Below are 20,831 nucleotides of genomic sequence, written 5' to 3'. Positions count from 1 at the left end.
AGCAGGTGACCCAAAACAACGGTGCCGCAGGAGGGGCAGGAGAAGCGGTCTTCTGGTCAGGCTCCGTAGACGGGCACATCGCGCACCGCTCCCGAGTATACTACTCGCCAACGTCCAGTCTCTTGACAACAAGGTAGACAAAATCCGAGCAAGGGTTGCCTTCCAGAGAGACATCAGAGATTGTAACGTTCTTTGTTTCACGGAAACATGGCTCACTCGAGACACGCTATCGGAGTCAGTACAGCCACCTGGTTTCTTCACGCATCGCGCCGACAGAAACAAACATCTTTCTGGTAAGAAGAGGGGCAGGGGTGTATGCCTTATGATTAACGAGTCGTGGTGTAATCATAACAACATACAGGAACTCAAGTCCTTTTGTTCACCTGACCTAGAATTCCTTACAATCAAATGTCAACCGCATTATCTACCAAGGGAATTCTCTTCGATTATAATCACAGCCACATCAAGCAGACACATCGATGGCCCTGAATGAACTTCATTGGACTCTATGTAAACTGGAAACCACATATCCTGAGGCTGCATTCATTGTGCTGGGGATTTTAACAAGGCTAATCTGAAAACAAGATTTTATCAACATATTGAATGCGCTACCCGGGCAGAAAGAATCCTGGACCATTGTTACTCTAACTTCCGCAATGCATAGAAAGCCCCGCCCCGCCCTCCTTTTGGAAAATCTGACCACGACTCCATTTTATTGCTCACAGCCTATAGACAGAAACTAAAACAGGAAATGCCTGTGCTCAGGTCTGTTCAACGCTGGTCCGATCAATCTGATTCCACGGGTCAAGATTGCTTCGATCACGTGGACTGGGATATGTTCCGGATAGCGTCGGACAATAACATTGATGAATACGCTGATTCGGTGAGCGAGTTTATAAGCAAGTGCATCGGTGATGTTGTACCCACAGCAACTATTAAAACCTTCCCCAACCCATCTGGACAAGAGGAATACCTATGTAAGAATGCTGTTCATCGACTACAACTCAGCATTTAACACCATAGTACCCTCCAAACTCGTCATTAAGCTCGAGACCGTGGGTCTCGACCTCGCCCTGTGCAACTGGGTCCTGGACTTCCTGACGGGCCGCCCCAAGGTGGTGAGGGTAGGAAACAACATCTTCACCCCGCTGATCCTCAACACTGGGGCCCCACAAGGGTGCATTCTCAGCCCTCTCCTGTACTCCTTGTTCACCCATGATTGCATGGCCATGCACGCCTCCAACTCAATCATCAAGTTTGCGGACAACACTACAGTGGTAGATTTTCATTACCAACAACGACCAGACGGCCAACAGAGAGGAGGTGAGGGCCCTCGGAGTGTGGTGTCAGGAAAATAACCTCACACTCAACATCAACAAAACAAAGGAGATTATCGTGGAATTCAGGAAACAGCAGAGGGAGCACCCCCCTATCCACATCAACGGGACAATAGTGGAGAAGATGGAAAGTTTTAAGTTCCTCGGCGTACACATCACGGACAAACTGAATTGGTCCACCCACACAGACAGCATCGTGAAGAAGGCGCAACAGCGCCTCTTCAACCTCAGGAGGCTGAAGAAATTCAGCTCGTCACCAAAAACACTCAAACTTTTACAGATTGCACAATCTAGAGCATCCCATCGGGCTGTATCACCGCCTGGTACGGCAACTGCTCCGCCCACAACCGTAAGGCTCTCCAGAGGGTAGTGAGGTCTGCACAACGCATCACCGGGGGAAAACTACCTGCTCTCCAGGACACCTACACCACCCGATGTCACAGGAAGGCCAAAAAGATCATCAAGGACAACAACCACCCGAGCCACTGCCTGTTCACCCCGCTACCATCCAGAAGGCGAGGTCAGTACAGGTGCATCAAAGCTGGGACCGAGAGACTGAAAAACAGCTTCTATCTCAAGGCCATCAGACTGTTAAACAGCCACCACTAACATTGAGTGTCTGCTGCCAACACACTGACTCAACTCCAGCCACTTTAATAATAAAACATTGGATGTAATAAATGTATCACTAGTCACTATAAACTATGCCACTTTATATAATGTTTACATATCCTACACTACTCATATGTATATACTGTACTCTATACCATCTACTGCATCTTGCCTATGCCGTTCGGCCATCGCTCATCCATATATATTTATGTACATATTCTTATTCATTCCTTTACACTGTGTATAAGGTAGTTGTTGGGGAATTGTTAGATTACTTGTTAGATATTACTGCAAGGTCGGAACTAGAAGCACAAGCATTTCGCTACACTCGCATTAACATCTGCTAAACATGTGTATGTGACTAATAAAATTTGATTTGATAGCCTATAGGTTTAGTGTTTACATTTTGTGATATTTGTATGTATTCATTCGTGTTCACAGTGCGGACCGAACTGAGGTCTCCGTACCGAACAGTTCTGTACAAATATGAGTATCGTTACACCCCCTACTTTTTTACATTTTTAAATGTCACCTTCATTTAACCAGGTAGGCTAGTTGAGAACAAGCTGTCATTTACAACTGCCACCTGGCCAAGATAAAGCATAGCAGTGTGAACAGACAACACAGAGTTACACATGGAGTAAACAATTAACAAGTCAATAACACAGTAGAAACAAAAAAAAAGCATTATTTTGTCTACAGTAATGTCCGTTAACGTGCTTTCTGCAATGAAAGTACAGTCTCTTCCTGGTCCCTGTTTCTCTACTCGGTCTCACTCCCTTTCCCCACCAAGTGAATGGACAGGTGCATTCTGATAAGCGCAGGCATACAGCCACTGATCAACATTTCAAAATGTCATTTTTGGGGAAAACAACGTTTTTAAAAACATATTTTGCTGTTAAAAAAAAATAGGACATTCTCAGCTTTATGTGAGCATATTTGTTCCTCAGCTCTCAATATTGAGGAAACAGCACTTTACAGACAGAGTATGTGATTGAGATGATGCGCCGACGGATCGTGCCGTTTGCAGTCAATACATCAAGTCGTCTATTGATGCCTGCCAATGGAAAGTTTTTGTTGAGGCATTACATTTACTGTTAGGTCAATTACATGGCCATCTAGCAACAATGTCATATATTTAGGGTTAGCAATATGTGCTTTGAGTTCTTACCTCCTCAGGTGGTGAATTATGTGTCATATTAACGAGGGCAATATGCACCAAAAAAAAAGATGCAGGCAAAAGAATCTATAAAAATCCACAAAGAAATCTGATCTTTCTGGATCCTATTTTGACAGGTTGCACATCAAAATACCCCTCATGCATTCACTGAACATGTTAGATGAAACATTGTAGCTAACTTTCATGTCGGTCCTGGCACTGGCAAAGTCGAGATCCCTGCCGCTAATGGAAAGTGACTGTGTACTTATCGTTATCGAGCAAAATGGGTCAATTTATTGTGATATGGCTTCATGTCCATAACACACAGGTCTACCCCCCCCCCCCCTGCACACACACACACTGTAGAGATTTGATTGTGTAAGCAATATTGTGGAAACCTCAGCCGGCATGCCTGATGATAATACTATAGGGCTATGCCTTAGTAATGACTGAGGAGCTATTGCCATGTCACCTGAGTGGCACAGTGGTCTAAGGCACTGCATCCCAGTGCAAGAGGCGTCACTACAGTCCCTGGTTCCAATCCAGGCTGTATCACAACCGGCCATGATTGGGAGTCACATAGGGCGGCGCAAAATTGGTCCAGCATCGTCTGGGTTTGGCCAGGGTTGGCCGTCACTTGCCTAGTTAAATAAAGGTGAAATAAAATTTAAAAAATAAAATAAACTGTAGCGCCAGCTGTGCCATCAGAGTCCCTGGGTTCGCGCCCAGGCTCTGTCGTAACCGGCCGCGACCGGGAGGTCCGTGGGGAGACGCACAATTGGCCTAGCGTCGTCCGGGTTAGGGAGGGCTTGGCCGGTAGGGATGTCCTTGTCTCATCGCGCATCAGCGACTCCCGTGGCGGGCCGGGCGCAGTGCGCGCTAACCAAGGTTGCCAGGTGAGCACCGGCAATGTCCGTGTCGATAGTTTTCTGTTTATCTTCCTAGCTCTAGGGAAGGGGCGTAGGGTTGATTTCATTTAAAAAAAATGTTAAATGTTGTGTAGACAACGCATTTAACCTACATTTCTCCTGTAAGTGACCCTGGAAAAGAGCGTCTGTTAAAAGACTGAAGGTACATACCCCCAGTGGTCGAGGGTGGTGAGGGGAGTAGTGGCAGGATGGTCGGTCTCCGTCTATGTCTCTGTCAGGGTCCTCCGGTGTTCCTGGGTCGACCTCATAACTGGACAAATGACCGTCCCTGTCCTCTCCTGCCCTCTGCCAGACAGGGGCTGGGGGGTCCTGGGTCGAGGCTGGAGGGACGGGGGTGGAGGATAGGACAGCAGCGCCCCCACCACCTGGTACCCTGCACACAGAGGGGGAGAGAGAGAGAGAGAGAGAGAGAAAAAGAGAGAAAGAAAGAGGAGAAAAAGTGAAAGGTAGAAAATGTTTAGAGCTTGACAATAACATGACCTGCAAAACGAACAAGCGTCAAAATCACCTTGTTTCACTTGGATTCATTTGGATTCTGGATTCTGCTATCAACAGTAGTTTACATCACCCCCTAGTGGTGTGAGTTTGAACTGAGTGATTCAAAAAAAGAATCAAATCAAAGTTCATTGGTTGCGTACACAGATTTGCAGGCGTTATAGCAGGTGCAGCAAAATGCTTTGGTCTAACTTCGGTCTAATGTTCCTGAGAAGCAAACACAGCATCTTTATTGAACAAATATCCATAACAAGTATACGATTCCATTGAATGAATAGAAGCTATACATTGACTTTGGCCTCAGTGCTGCCCCCTACCTGGGTATGTGTGCATTAGCCAGCCGCAGTTTGAGAGTGGAGACGGTTCTGCCATTGTGGCAGTGGGGGGGCAGGGTGGAGGGGGTAGTGTCATTGGCAGGGCTGCTCTGACTGCCCCCCTTTGACTCCCTCCTCTGCCCTCCCTCCTTCTCTTTCTCCTTCGCTCTGCCCTTGTGTTCTGCCAGGAGGATATCAAACTCTTTCTGCCTGCCTGGGACGGCCCGCCGGTGGATCAGGGAGTGAGTCTGGAACACACACACACAATATAATAACGAAGAGAAGTGGGCATAAGAGGGCAATAAAAACACATTTAAATGAGACTTCAAATGTAGCTTTCCCTGGTATCAAGGAAAATAAAGTAATGCGAACTGATGGTCAGAATAAGCTGTGTAGCCAATGGGAAGTGAGGTTAGAGGTCAGTGTGTCTCACCTTGCAGGTGAGTGATCGCGTGCAGGACCGTTTGCTCTCCGGGTCCTGGACTCCACAGTGCTTGTTCGGGTCAAACACCCTCCCTGTAAACACCAGGCGGAGAAAAAAAAAACAAACCAGGTCATCACGGCTGATTTCAGAATTTTGTCTTCCGGAATACCACGAAGTCATCTTTTGCCAAAATATTGTGAATGACAGGAGAGAAAGTGTCTTACAAAGTCGTGTTATAGGACCTACAGTAGACTGTTGTTCGACTGAAACTTCCCAAATTCTCCTGAGAAGTTTCCCCTGAGTTAAACACTTCAATTGTCCCTGTAATCTTCCACATGTAATCTCTATAATCTAGCTAGGTAGTCTGAGTTATGGGAGTGGTTGGGAGTGTGTGTGTGTGTTTGGGAGATGAGAGTGTATGTTCATGTGTGTGAGTGTGTGTATGCGGGAGATTAAAACTGTCCGTGTGTGTGTGTGTGTGTGGTACCGCTTGTGTGGGAGATGAGAAGTGTGTGTCTCTCACTCAGGAGTATGTGTTTAGGAGATGAGAGTAGATGAGGCCAGTTGGGAGTCCCAAGCGGTGGGAAGGTTTTTAAGGAGCAGACGCCTTGGCAGCAGTAGCTCATGAATTACACTTACTTCTAAATCATAGAGTCAGAGGGACGCACAGAACAGAGACAACAACATACAGAGAGACAGAGAGAGAGACAGAGAGAGAGACAGAGAGAGACAGAGATACAGAGAGAGGGAGACAGAGAGACAGAGAGACAGAGACAGAGAGAGGGAGACAGAGAGAGAGAGAGGGAGACAGACAGAGGGAGACAGAGAGAGAGAGAGGGAGAGACAGAGAGAGAGAGAGACAGAGAGAGGGATAGACAGAGAGAGAGAGAGAGAAGGAGACAGAGAGAGAGAGAGACAGAGAGAGAGAGAGAGAGAGAGAGACAGAGAGACAGAGACAGAGAGAGAGAGAGAGAGAGAGACAGAGAGACAGAGAGACAGAGACAGAGAGAGAGAGAGAGACAGAGACAGAGAGAGAGAGACAGAGAGAGGGAGACAGAGAGAGAGAGAGAGAGAGAGAGACAGAGAGAGAGAGACAGAGAGACAGAGAGAGAGAGACAGACAAAGAGAGAGAGAGAGATGAGAGAGAGAGGGAGATGAGAGAGAGAGGGAGACAGAGACAGAGAGAGAAAGAGAGAGGAGAGACTGGGACAAGAGACGGGAGAGAGGAGTAAAGGAAGAGAGGAAAGAAAGGAGAAAGACAAGAGGGGCGAGAGGAAGAGAGAGAGAGGGGGAAGAGAGAGAAAGAGGCGGAAGAACAAAGACATAGGAGAGCTGGAGAGAGAGGTACGAGGGAAGTCTCCTCCACAGTAGAATTAGCAAGGCCCCAGTGCATAGGATTAGTGTTGAGCAACAGCCTCCAGTCTTTCTTCTTTCAAAACAGCCCCCACCCATGCCGAGTTCCTAACCCATCATATGAATCTGTTCATGCCCCATCACTCCCATGACTGGGCAGCTTTCAAAGGTTAGGGGAGATAAGGAATATGGAGGGCTTTTACACTTAGAAACATATTTATACCATGACCTTTTATGGTGCTTAGATAGATATGCACAATCCTGGTGGAAGAGTTTAAGCTGATACACATTGCATACCAGATAAAAAGGTACATTAATACATTGTATGTTCTCTCCATCGGTCGTTGTGTCTATTCACCTTGGAGGAGGAAGAAGTTGGCTGACCTCTGGTCAGTTTTGATCCCTGATTATAATACTGTAGATATAATGTATGCCATTTAGCAGACGCTTTTATCCAAAAAGCGACTAACATCATGCATTAATACAATTTCCGTGTGGGTGGCCCCAGCGGGAATCAAACCCATGATCATTGGCGTCGCAAGCACCATTCCACCAACTGAGCCACACAGGACCATGATAATGATTAAAAAGGTAGGATTGGGAGTAGGGTAAACTGATCCTAGATCTGTGGTGATACTGTGTTCTCACCTGACAGTCTCCTGTGAGGCCTGGGGGTCTTGGTTCCATTCTGCTGTTTCCTGTCCAGGGGGGAAGGGGTTGCAGGGGTCCGAGGGGAGGGGGAGTGGGAGGCGGAGGGTCTGCGGTGGTCCAGGGGGGAGAGGCTAGAGGGCCGTTTATCCACGGGAGAGCGGGCCGGGCTGGGCCGGGGGTCCACCGAGGGGGGCGTGGAGGAGCAAGGGGCGGTGGGGCCACGACCGTTCACCAGCATTTCCTGAGACCCCCTAAGGGGAGCTGGGGGGGTCAGGGAGGGTTTGAGGGAGGAGGGAGAGGAACAGGAGGGGGAGGAAGAAAAGCAGTGGACTCTGACATGTGTTCCGCTCTCTGCCCGGCCCAGACATGGCATCTTCTCCAGACTCACTACTGGCAACGACACACTGGAGAGAGAAAGAGGGATGGAGCGACAGATAAAGCAAGAGAGAGGGATGAGAGAGAGGGGGGGTGTGCTAATTGATTGAGTGGAAAGTTCAGGATTTTTTCAAATAAATGTATAATAATTAATAATAATAATAACCATGACAGGGTTAAGTGCAGGAAATTCAATGCAGGAAAATTCTGGATGTTCACAAGATTTGGCCAGTGTGTGTACTCACCATGTCTTGCTGCGGACACCCTTGGGAGGGTAGACAGCGAGCGGGGCCTTGTTGAAGCGGGAGTGGGGGTAGTCTCTGGGGACCCTGAAGGGCAGAGGGGGAGTAGGACCCGGGGTGGGGGACACTGCCACATTGGGCTTCACAGAGGCCACTGGACCCCTGGAGGGACATGGGGAGCCGTGCCGGCGCTCTGAGAGAGAGACACACACACACACACACACACACACACACACACACACAGAGGGTCAGGAGAAATACAGACTGAACATACACAGCGAGAACACATCTTGTAAACACCCAGCATCATGAGAACGTCTTAACGCTGTATATCACGGACTAGTCAGTTATTCACACAATGGATCTGTGATGTTTGCAAGTGATCCATGGCTCCATTTGACTGTACAGGTTGAGCTTCATTAGTGATCCATGGCTCCATTTGACTGTACAGGTTGAGCTTCATTAGTGATCCATGGCTCCATTTGACTGTACAGGTTGAGCTTCATTAGTGATCCATGGCTCCATTTGACTGTACAGGTTGAGCTTCATTAGTGATCCATGGCTCCATTTGACTGTACAGGTTGAGCTTCATTAGTGATCCATGGCTCCATTTGACTGTACAGGTTGAGCTTCATTAGTCGTCGCATCGGTGCGAGTCGCACATTCTACAGTCACTCACTCAAACCTTCCTCTTTTGTTGGGCAGCTAAAAAAGCACTATTTGGTCAAACAGTAAAGTACATTATACAGTAAAGTACATTCTACTCATGATTCCTATCATGTAAGAGTCTGTTTCACTGGGACCTATGACGTGATGAGCCACTTTCCTCTCCAGGAGAAAATACATGTGTTTACCGATTGTAAAGCATTTCAAAATCCAATTGCAGGAACAACACAGCTTTAGAAGCAACTACTGTTGTCCATGTTGAAGAGAGGAGAGTCTCAGCTTTAATATAGATATCATTTTCTTGTGTTACAGCCTGAATTTAACATGGATTAAATGTAACAAAAATTGACACTGGCCTACACACCATAATGTCAAAGTGGACTAATGTTTAGCAAAATGTTTACAAATGAATTAAAAGTGAAAAGCTGAAATGTCTTGAGTCAATAATTATTTAACCCTTTGTTATGGCAAGACTAAATACGTTCAGGAGTAAACATAATAACAATTGTCATGAACTCACTGTGTGCAATAACAGTGTTTAACATGATTTTTGAATGACTACCTCATCTCTGTACCACGCACATACAATTATCTGCAAGGTCCCTCAGTCGAGCAGTGAATTTCAAACACAGATTCAACCCCCAAGACCAAGGGAGATTTTCCAATGCCTGACAAAAAAAAGGGGCACCTATTGGTAGATGGGCAAACATTTTAAAAAGCAGACATTAAATATCCCTTTGTTGATGGTGAAGTTTTTAAATTACACTTTGGATGGGGTATCAATACACCCAGTCACTTCAAAGATACAGGTGTCTTTCCTAAATCAGTTGCCGGAGAGGAAGGAAACCACTCAGGGATTTCACCATGAGGCCAATGGCGACTTTAAAAGTTAGAGTCGAATAGCTGTGATAGGACAAAACTGAGGATGGATCAACAACATTGTAGTTCCTCCACAATACTAACCTAAATGACAGAGTGAAAATAAGGAAGTCTGTACAGAATACAAATATTCCAAAATATGCATCCTCTTCGCAACAAGGCACTAAAGTAATACTGCAAAACATATGGCAAAGCGATTCACTTTTTGTCCTGAATACAAAGTTATGTTTGGGGAAAATCACATTACTCACCATTTTTTCAAGCACAGCGGTGGCTGCATAATGTTATGGTTATGCTTGTAATCATTAAGGAGCGAGATGTTTTTCATGATAAAAAAAAATTATAAACGGAATGGAGCTAAGCACAGGCAAAATCCTAGAGGAAAACCTGGTTCAGTCTGCTTTCCACCAGACATTGGGAGACGAATTAACCTTTCAGCAGGACAATAACCTAAATCACAAGGCCAAATCTACACTGGAGTTGCTTACTAAGAAACAGTGAAAGGTCCTGAGTGGCTGAGTTACAGTTTTGACTTAAATATGCTTGAAAATCTATGGCAAGACCTAAAAATGGTTGTCAAGGTGGGAGAAATCATCCACTATTTTTGAGAGAGAGATAGAGAGATAGAGAGAGAGCAAACATTTTCTGACTGGACATTTAGCGCCGCTTGGTGAAACTAGGCCATGTCTTCATTGTTCTCTTGCATTCTGTAAATATAAGGTATTAATTGAAATAGGCTACAGCAAATAGGAATATAGACAGTTTCCTCCGAATGTCACCTACACACTGCCCTTCACCACCGGACTCCGCTTCTCTATTTAAAACGGCCAGTCAAGTTGAAATAGGTTAGGCATCGTCTGTCACATCATGTCATCGTCACCATCGACAATGGCTGTCGATCATCCTCGATAGACGATACTATCATAATATCGCCCAACCCTAGTTACAAGTGCATCCTTAAAAGCTGCCTGGGTTTAAACTCCTTCTCTTTTACAAAAAGTGAATAGCTCAATTGATAGCAAGAGTTACACATTGTAGGCCTACTCGATTACCTCCCTAGCAAAGTACATTTTTTGACTTTGAGGCTATAGAAATTCGTAGCTCAGCCTCTGAATATCAGAGGCAAACGGAAGATATTCCCATACGCAAGAGTCTCGTCTTTCTCGTGCATTTTGTGGCTCGTGTCTAGCATCAGAGGAAAGCGCTGTTTAAAGATCAGTTTTGACTTCTTCAAAATCTTAAACTGACAAAGGGGTAGGCTTTTTGCAATATTCTTTAACAAAGTAGGCTATGGTATACCCTCACATAGACCTGCCCCCTTAATGGTTTTAACATACAAAGCCCTTCACGGACACAGAGGTATTTAAGGAGTGGTGACACAATTGAAGGAATTGTCCGACAAATCTAAACATAGCGTATAATTGTCGGCCAAACAGGTAGGCCTACCTCTTATTTCTTAAATAGGAAGAAATAGGCTCCAACACACAGCCTTCGCTGTTAGCTAATTAGTGAAATGTTTTTTTATTTGTATAATTACTCAAATTAGCGTACTTTCAGCACCATGTGCTTTCCACCTCCCGATTGATTGCACAGCGGCTGCAGCTTCTCATTACAGCACCATGTGCTTTCCACCTCCCGATTGATTGCACAGCGGCTGCAGCTTCTCATTACAGCACCATGTGCTTTCCACCTCCTGATTGATTGCACAGCGGCTGCAGCACCATGTGCTTTCCACCTCCCGATTGATTGCACAGCGGCTGCAGCTTCTCATTACAGCACCATGTGCTTTCCACCTCCCGATTGATTGCACAGCGGCTGCAGCTTCTCATTACAGCACCATGTGCTTTCCACCTCCTGATTGATTGCACAGCGGCTGCAGCACCATGTGCTTTCCACCTCCCGATTGATTGCACAGCGGCTGCAGCTTCTCATTACAGCACCATGTGCTTTCCTCCTCCTGATTGATTGCACAGCGGCTGCAGCTTCTCATTACAGCACCATGTGCTTTCCTCCTCCTGATTGATTGCACAGCGGCTGCAGCTTCTCATTACAGCACCATGTGCTTTCCACCTCCTGATTGATTGCACAGCGGCTGCAGCTTCTCATTACAGCACCATGTGCTTTCCACCTCCTGATTGATTGCACAGCGGCTGCAGCTTCTCATTACAGCACCATGTGCTTTCCACCTCCTGATTGATTGCACAGCGGCTGCAGCTTCTCATTACAGCACCATGTGCTTTCCACCTCCTGATTGATTGCACAGCGGCTGCAGCTTCTCATTACAGCACCATGTGCTTTCCACCTCCTGATTGATTGCACAGCGGCTGCAGCTTCTCATTACAGCACCACAAAGCTGTCATGTAAGTTACTCGACACGGGCTTATTGTGAGGTCAATTACGCTGATAAAAAGCCTCATCATGGGCAATGAAACATGTTGTTTCGCAGCGTTTGGAAAATATCAATATTACCCCCACCCCCCAGTCATTTTCTAACTGTCCCCTAATGCCTATAAAGATGTAGACAAATTCATCTCCATAAAATGAAAAATAACATCTGGAGCCCTATTTTGCCAGTAAAATATAACAATATCCTAATTGTCAACCCAAAATCCATGACAATCACTAGATTAGGTTGCACATCAAAATATCTTGAATCATGCATTCCTGCTTGGACATGTTGAATGAAACAGCTGATTTCTTGAATAGTAGTAACCTATTACATGTATTAATAAAGCACTGGGAATTACATGATTCAATTACTATAGAAATATACAGCACCAGTCAAAGGTTTAGACACCTACTCATTCAAGGGTTTTTCTTAGTTTTTTACTATTTTCTACATTGTAGAATAATAGTAAAGGCATCAACACTATGAAATAACACATATGGAATCATGTACAAACCAACAACAACAAAAAGTTTTAAACAATATATTTTATTTTATTCAAAGTAGTCAACCTTTGCCGTGACAGCTTTGCACACTCTTGGCACTCTCAAAACCAGCTTCACCTATGCTGAGCACTTGTTGGCTGCTTTTCATTCACTCTGCCGTCCAACTCATCCAAAACCATCTAAATTGGGTTGAGGTCGGGGGATTGCGGAGGCCAGGTCATCTGATGCAGCACTCAATCCCTCTCGTTCTTGGTCGAATAGCCCTTACACAGCCTGGAGGTGTGTTGTGTCATTGTCCTGTTGAAAAACAAATGATAGTCCCACTAAGCGTAAACCAGATGGGATGGCGTATCGCTGCAGAATACTGTGGAAGCCATGCTGGTTAAGTGTGCCTTAAATTCTAAATAAATCACGGACAGTGTCACCAGCAAAGCACCACGACACCTCCTCCTCTATGCTTCACGGTAGGAACCACACATGCAGAGATCATCCGTTCACCAACTCTGAATCTCAAAGACATGGCAATATTAACCCAAAATTTCAAATTTGGACTCATCAGACCAAAAGGACAGATTTCCACCAGTCCAATGTCCATTGCTCAAATTTCTTGGCCCAAGCAAGCCTCTTCTTATTATTGGTGTCCTTTAGTAGTGGTTTATTTGCAGCAATTCGACCATGAAGGCCTGATTCACGTAGTGTCCTCTGAACAGTTGATGTTGAGATGTGTCTGTTACTTGAACTCTGAAGCCTTTATTTGGGGTGCAATTTCCGAAGCTGGTAAATCTAATGAACTTATCCTTTGCCACAGAGGTAACTCTGGGGCTTCCTTTCCTGTGGAGGTCCTCATGTGAGCCAGTTTCATCATAGCGCTTGATGGTTTTTGTGACTGCACTTGAAGAAACTTTCAAAGTTCTTGACATTTTTAGTATTGACTGACCTTCATGTCTTAAAATAATGATGGACTGTTGTTTCTCTTAGCTTATTTGAGCTGCTGTTCCCATAATATGGACTTGATCTTTTGCCAAATAGGGTTAGCTTCTGTATACCACCACTACCTTGTAATAACACAGCTGATTGGCTCAAAAGCGTTAAGGAAAGAAATACCACAAATTCACTTTTAACATGGCATACCTGTTAATTGAAATGCATTCCAGGTGACTACCTCATGAAGCTGGTTGAGAGAATGCCAAGAGTGTGCAAAGCTGTCATCAAGGCAAAGGGTGGATACTTGGAAGAATCTCAAATATAAAATATATTTTGATTTGTTTAACAGCTTTTTTCCATATGTGTTATTATATTGTTTTGTTGTCTTCACTATTATTCTACAATGTAGAAAATAGTACAAATAAAGAAAACCACTGGAATGAGTAGGTGTCCAAACTTTAGACCGGTACTGTAGTCGTGGCCAAACGTTTTGAGAATGACACAAATATTAATTTCCACAAAGTTTGCTGCTTCAGTGTCTTTAGATATTTTTGTCAGATGTTACTATGGAATACTGAAGTATAATTAGAAGTATTTCATACGTGTCAAATGCTTTTATTGACAATTACATGAAGTTGATGCAAAGAGTCAATATTTGCAGTGTTGACCCTTTTTTTTCAAGACCTCTGCAATCTGCCCTGGCATGCTGTCAATTAACTTCTGGGCCACATCCTTGGAGTTTGCTTGGAGTTTGTCAGAATTTGTGGGGTTTTGTTTGTCCACCCGCCTCTTGAGGATTGACCACAAGTTCTCAATGGGATTAAGGTCTGGGGAGTTTCCTGGCCATGGACCAAAAATATTGATGTTTTGTTCCCCGAGCCACTTAGTTATCACTTTTGCCTTATGGCAAGGTGCTCCGTCATGCTGGAAAAGGCATTGTTTGTCACAAAACTTTTCCTGGATGGTTGGGAGAAGTTGCTCTCGGAGGATGTGTTGGTACCGTTCTTTATTCATGGCTGTGTTCTTAGGCAAAATTGTGAGTGAGCCCACTCCGTTGGCTGAGAAGCAACCCCACGCATGAATGGTCTCAGGATGCTTTACTGTTGGCATGACACAGGACTGATGGTAGCGTTCACCTTGTCTTCTCCAGACAAGCTTTTTTCCGAATGTCACAAACAATCGGAAAGGGGATTCATCAGAGAAAATGACAGTCCTCAGCAGTCCAATCCCTGTACCTTCTGCAGAATATCAGTCTATCCCTGATGTTTTTCCTGGAGAGAAGTGGCTTCTTTGCTGCCCTTCTTGACACCAGGCCATCCTCCAAAAGTCTTCGCCTCACTGTGCGTGCAGATGCACTCACACCTACCTGCTGTCCTTCCTGAGCAAGCTCTGTACTGGTGGTGCCCCGATCCCGCAGCTGAATCAACTTTAGGAGACGGTCCTGGCGCTTGCTGGACTTTCTTGGGCGCCCTGAAGCCTTCTTCACAACAATTGAACCACTCTCCTTGAAGTTCTTGATGATCCGATTAATGGTTGATTTCGGTGCATTCATACTGGCAGTAATAATTGCATTAATTTCACGGGAAAGAGGGACTTTCAAATTAATTGCAATTCATCTGATCACTCGTCATAACATTCTGGAGTACAGTGGGGCAAATAAGTATTTAGTCAGCCACCAATTGTGCAAGTTCTACCACTTAAAAAGATGAGAGGCCTGTCAAAGGCCTCTATGACAGACAAAATGAGGAAAAGAAATCCAGAAAATCACATTGTAGGATTTTTAATGAATTTATTTGCAAATTATGGTGGAAAAATAAGTATTTGGTCAATAACAAAAGTTGATCTCAATACTTTGTTATATACCCTTTGTTGGCAATGACAGAGGTCAAACACACACACAAACACGTTTTCACACACTGTTGCTGGTACTTTGGCCCATTCCTCCATGCAGATCTCCTCTAGAGCAGTGATGTTTTGGGGCTGTTGCTGGGCAACACGGACTTTCAACTCCCTCCAAAGATTTTCTATGGGGTTGAGATCTGGAGACTGGCTAGGCCACTCCAGGACCTTGAAATGCTTCTTACGAAGCCACTCCTTCGTTGCCTGGGCGATGTGTTTGGGATCATTGTCATGCTGAAAGACCCAGCCACGTTTCATCTTCAATGCCCTTGCTGATGGAAGGAGGTTTTCACTCAAAATCTCACGATACATGGCCCCATTCATTCTTTCCTTTACACGGATCAGTCGTCCTGGTCCATTTGCAGAAAAACATCCCCAAAGCATGATGTTTCCACCCCCATGCTTCACACTAGGTATGGTGTTCTTTGGATGCAACTCAGCATTCTTTGTCCTCCAAACACGACAAGTTGAGTTTTTAACCAAAAAGTTATATTTTGGTTTAATCTGACCATATGACATTCTCCCAATCTTCTTCTGGATCATCCAAATGCACTCTAGCAAAATTCAGACGGGCCTGGACATGTACTGGCTTAAGCAGGGGGACAGGTCTGGCACTGCAGGATTTGAGTCCCTGGCGGCGTAGTGTGTTACTGATGGTAGGCTTTGTTACTTTGGTCCCAGCTCTCTGCAGGTCATTCACTAGGTCCCCCCCGTGTGGTTCTGGGATTTTTGCTAACCGTTCTTGTGATCATTTTAACCCCAAGGGGTGAGGTCTTGCGTGGAGCCCCAGATCGAGGGAGATTATCAGTGGTCTTGTATGTCTTCCTTTTCCTAATAATTTCTCCCACAGTTGATTCCTTCAAACCAAGCTGCTTATCTAATGCAGATTCAGTCTTCCCAGCCTGGTGCAGGTCTACAATTTTGTTTCTGGTGTCCTTTGACAACTCTTTGGTCTTGGCCATAGTGGAGTTTTGATTGTGACTGTTTGAGGTTGTGGACAGGTGTCTTTTATACTGATAACAAGTTCAAACAGGTGCCATTAATACAGGTAACGAGTGGAGGACAGAGGAGCCTCTTAAAGAAGAAGTTACAGGTCTGTGAGAGCCAGAAATCTTGCTTGTTTGTAGGTGACCAAATACTTGTTTTTTTTTCTAATTTTGTCTGTCATAGTTGAAGTGTACCTATGATGAAAATTACAGGTCTCGCTCATCTTTTTAAGTGGGAGAACTTGCACAATTGGTGGCTGACTAAATACTTTTTTGCCCCACTGTATATGCAAATTGCCATCATACAAACTGAGGCAGCAGACTTTGTGAAAATTAATATTGGTGTTAATCTCAAAACTTTTGGCCACAACTGTATATTGCGTGACAACGTTTTTTTTTTATGGGTGCGACCGAATCATGAGCTAGTGCCACCAAGTGAAAAGGTTTGTCTGAAACGCTGGGATCCACATTGCAGTAGAGTGCATTGGAGAGAGACAGAGAGAGGAGAGAGAAGGAAGGAAGGAAGGAAGGAAGGAAGGAAGGAAGGAAGGAAGGAAGGAAGGAAGGAAGGAAGGAAGGAAGGAAGGAAGGAAGGAAGGGAGACTTACGGTTCTGGCTATGCATGTCTTTGGGAGGGGAGGGTGAGGAGGAGGAGGAGGAGGGTGGGGAGGTCCTTTACTCTCTCTGCCTCACTGGGACTCTACTCCCCAGACACCTAATCAGGACAGAGGGACATGTCAAAAACACAACACAGCCACACGGGCGCTCCCAACCACACACAAACACACGTCCTCCCACACACCCACCCACCACAAACGTTCTCACACACACACACACACACACACCACACACACCACACGTGCTCTCTCGCGCACACACCTCATTAAATGCTTGTTGTAGATCTACTACTCATGCAGACTTAAAATTAAAATTTGTGGAAAGCTTGTGAACTGTGCAGTGGGGATACAATAATGCATTATAACACTGTCGGCAAATAAAACTCTTCGTGATTATTCATTTTGGAATCAACATCTTTGTTCTGCCCTGGCAATTTCCTAAATAGACTTGGCCCCGGCAACACAGCCATCCTGCCAACTGTCCTCAGCCAACTACTGTCTGACAGGCTGTATCACCCACTCCACAGAATCTGTCTCATTGGTCACAGTTTAGTGACTGACAGTGTGAGGAGCCAATAAGATGACAGTCTGTGGGAATGACAAGGAGATTGCCTTACCCTGCCAATGAGTGCTGAAATACCAACAGCTCGTTAGAACAATACGGATGACTGAGCACACAGATTAAGCAGGCGTCAAGGCCTCTGTGTGTGTGTGTGTGTGTGTGCGTGCGTATGTTCCAGGTGTGTGTATGTTCCAGGTGTGTATGTTCCAGGTGTGTGTGTGTGTATGTTCCAGGTGTGTGTGTGTGTGTGTGTGTGTATGTGTGTGTTCCAGGTGTGGGTGTGTGTGTATGTTCCAGGTGTGTGTGTGTGTGTATGTTCCAGGTGTGTGTGTGTGTGTGTATGTTCCAGGTGTGTGTGTGTGTGTGTTCCAGGTGTGTGTGTGTGTGTATGTTCCATGTGTGTGTGTGTATGTTCCAGGTGTGTGTGTGTGTGTGTGTGTGTATGTTCCAGGTGTGTGTGTGTGTGTGTGTGTATGTTCCAGGTGTGTGTGTGTGTGTGTGTATGTTCCAGGTGTGTGTGTGTGTGTGTGTGTATGTTCCAGGTGTGTGTGTGTGTGTGTGTGTGTATGTTCCAGGTGTGTGTGTGTGTGTGTGTGTGTATGTTCCAGGTGTGTGTGTGTGTGTGTGTGTGTGTGTATGTTCCAGGTGTGTGTGTGTGTGTGTGTATGTTCCAGGTGTGTGTGTGTGTGTGTGTATGTTCCAGGTGTGTGTGTGTGTGTGTGTGTATGTTCCAGGTGTGTGTGTGTGTGTGTGTGTATGTTCCAGGTGTGTGTGTGTGTGTGTGTGTGTATGTTCCAGGTGTGTGTGTGTGTGTGTGTTTGTTCCAGGTGTGTGTGTGTGTATGTTCCAGGTGTGCGTGTGTTTGTGTGTGTGTGCGTATGTTCCAGGTGTGTGTGAGCGTTTGCGTATGTTCCAGGTGTGTGTGAGCGTGTAACTGCGTCCGTCAGGCAGTTGAGTAAATAGGCAAGGTAAAGCAGAGGGGGCAGCTGTATTGGGAGCTAGGATTAAAGTCCACCTCATTCAGATATGTAGTAGTAGTAGCAGCAGTAGTTACACAGCAGCCCATCCAGATTGGTTACTTACAACTGTAGTTTAGCGTACATATAACAATGCACCCAAGTCTATGTCTTGTGCTTCTGCCCTTCCAAGGTACAAGTTACCACATTTAATTTTTAAATTTTTTAATTTAACCTTTATTTAACTAGGCAAGTCAGTTAAGAACAAATTCTTATTTACAATGACGGCCTACAAAAAGGCCTCCTGCTGGGACTGGGATTAAAATAAATAAATAAATAAATACAATGTAAATATAGGACAAAACACACATCACAACAAGAGAGACAACACTACATAAAGAGAGACCTAAGACAACAACATAGCAAGGCACCTAACATAGATCTAGGGTCAAAATACCCTATCCTAACCTTAAAAACATGATTAAGGGCTTTTAAAACTAGCTGACCCTGTATCAGTGGTTAGGGGCAACAACTACCTAGTCCCTCAAGCCCGTTGCCATGACATTGCCAAGCGAGCGAAACGGTGGCTAGCGTGAGAGCCCTGTGAGGCTAGCAACCACAGGAAGTAGGAAGCTCAGCCTCAGCTTCTCAGAGCTCAGCTGGGTTTGTTTACATCCGCACCGCCAGCACTAGAGGAAGACACCCACCAGAGAGAGAGAGACAAAGAGAGAGGAGAGGAGAGAGAGAGACAAAGAGAGGAGAGAGAGTAGAGAGAGAGTAGAGAGACAAAGAGAGAGGAGAGAGACAAAGAGAGAGGAGAGGAGAGAGAGAGAATAGAGAGAGAAAGAGAGGAGAAGAGAGAGAGAGTAGAGAGAGACAAAGAGGAGAGGAGAGAGACAGAGAGAGGAGAGGAGAGAGAGAGGAGAGAGACACAGAGAGAGGAGAGGAGAGAGAGACAAAGAGAGAGGAGAGAGAGTAGAGAGACAAAGAGAGAGGAGAGAGAGTAGAGAGACAAAGAGAGAGGAGAGAGAGTAGAGAGACAAAGAGAGAGGAGAGAGAGTGAAGCGCCAAACCCTTCTGTAACAGCCAATACATTTCATATTGTGACACAGACAACGCAGGACATTACTAAACTACTCTACACAAGTCAGCACTACACTAAACCACACACACAATCACTGCCGCTGCTTCAACACCACACACAACAGCTGCCCACACTGGAACCAAAGCAAGCACACAAACAACTAGCTGCCTCGCCAACTCACTGCACTGCAGTGAGTGCCAAGCCCACACATCAAAGTCAGGAAACAAAACTAAGCTGAGAGGACAGAGCCTGCAAGGAGTTCAATTAATCCAGGACCATACGAGCAGAGTCACCAGACAACAACGCACACACTATGAATAACAGTCTAGCACACAGACATTCTCAGAATGACACACACCCCACCTCTGAATAACACACAAAAGCTTTTCCGTTAAACTGCTTAATCAGCCTCCGCCGCCAGCTACAGATGTGTCTGTCTGACTCCTGCAGCCTGGCTGGCAGAAAGAGTATTTACACACACACACACACACACACACACACACACACACGAGCTGGAGGAGCATAGCTGAAAGGCATTGACCCCTGAGCAGACCTGACCTATTCAGAGCCTGTCAATGAGCAGCTGTTGTGAGAGGAAGATTTCCTGTTTCCCCTAACCACAGATCTAAGGTCAGATGTACATGCGTTATAACAATTTAGTGGTTAGGAAAAAGTCTAGGTCCTGTCTGAGAGGACTGCAGCTGGAGGCAGCAACCTGCAGGGGGCAGGAGAGAGCACTCAAAGTGGGTCGTGTGTGTGTGTGTGTTTTGCCTGTCTCTTGGCACAGACGGACTCCTCTCTCTAGGACATGAGCAGCCAGCAGCAGAGAGCAGATGTAAGCGCGCTCCGCTCACTGGGGATCAACGAGAACGTAAGCAGACGGACAGACAAGAGCTGGTTTTCAATTATTATTATTATTTTTTAAACTTTAACTCTGCATTGTAGGAAAAGGACCCGTAAGTAACCTTTTCTCTTTTAGTCTACGAAGCATGTGACAAATAAAATGTGATTTTACTTTGGTCCAGCACTGACCAATGTTTAAGGGGCTCTTACTGGGATGGGTTAGTGTTAGGGGTCTTACTGTAGTGTGTAGGTGTTAGGGTTCTTACCGTAGTGGGTGAGGATGCCCTGGGGTTTGACCACTTGGTTGCAGACATTGCAGACGACGAGACAGAAATCCTCCTGGTTGGGAAACTGGCCAAACACGTGCATCTCTGCAGGAGACAGAGACAGGAACAGGGACAGGGGGTGAGCTAGGAGAAGGACCAGAAAGCTGCATTGATCTAAGGGCAGCTTGTTGTTTCCTCCCATGGTTAATGTTGGGAGGGGGAGGGGGGGGGGGGGGGGTTCAGCTGATCCAATCAAAATGTTAAATGTTTAATTTTACTCATCACTATGTGTACTCTGCATCCCAGGGGGATTGGCAGGATAGCATTTGTCGTCGTGAATCTTGCTCTGCAGAGTGCCACAAAGTC

At 45.5% G+C, this 20,831-nt stretch overlaps 1 protein-coding gene and 1 long non-coding RNA gene across 3 annotated transcripts in view; both read right to left on the bottom strand.

The window, feature by feature from the left end:
- Positions 1 to 20,831, bottom strand: part of atxn7l1 (ataxin 7-like 1) — a 31,219-nt gene that overhangs the window by 6,310 nt on the left and 4,078 nt on the right. The window contains exons 1-7 of one of the 2 annotated variants that reach the window (XM_036944565.1): positions 20,466 to 20,570; positions 16,746 to 16,852; positions 7,895 to 8,084; positions 7,272 to 7,678; positions 5,280 to 5,362; positions 4,850 to 5,094; positions 4,188 to 4,410 (exon numbers count right to left, since the gene is read on the bottom strand). In XM_036944565.1, the coding sequence (XP_036800460.1) occupies positions 4,188 to 4,410; positions 4,850 to 5,094; positions 5,280 to 5,362; positions 7,272 to 7,678; positions 7,895 to 8,084; positions 16,746 to 16,761 (1,164 nt within the window). In that variant the 5' untranslated portion in view covers positions 16,762 to 16,852; positions 20,466 to 20,570. Of the gene's footprint in view, positions 1 to 4,187; positions 4,411 to 4,849; positions 5,095 to 5,279; positions 5,363 to 7,271; positions 7,679 to 7,894; positions 8,085 to 16,745; positions 16,853 to 20,465; positions 20,571 to 20,831 lie in introns of those variants that run through there. The other variant, XM_036944564.1, reaches the window with a different exon arrangement.
- Positions 9,957 to 12,258, bottom strand: LOC118938813. Its single transcript, XR_005036124.1, has 3 exons — positions 11,333 to 12,258; positions 11,172 to 11,287; positions 9,957 to 11,126 (listed from the first exon to the last, which is right to left on the bottom strand). It is a non-coding gene; the product is annotated as an uncharacterized LOC118938813 (long non-coding RNA).

Source organism: Oncorhynchus mykiss, chromosome 15 (assembly GCF_013265735.2).
Source record: "Oncorhynchus mykiss isolate Arlee chromosome 15, USDA_OmykA_1.1, whole genome shotgun sequence".
In the NCBI taxonomy this organism is placed as follows: domain Eukaryota; kingdom Metazoa; phylum Chordata; class Actinopteri; order Salmoniformes; family Salmonidae; genus Oncorhynchus; species Oncorhynchus mykiss.
This window is presented reverse-complemented; position numbering and strand designations above follow the sequence as displayed.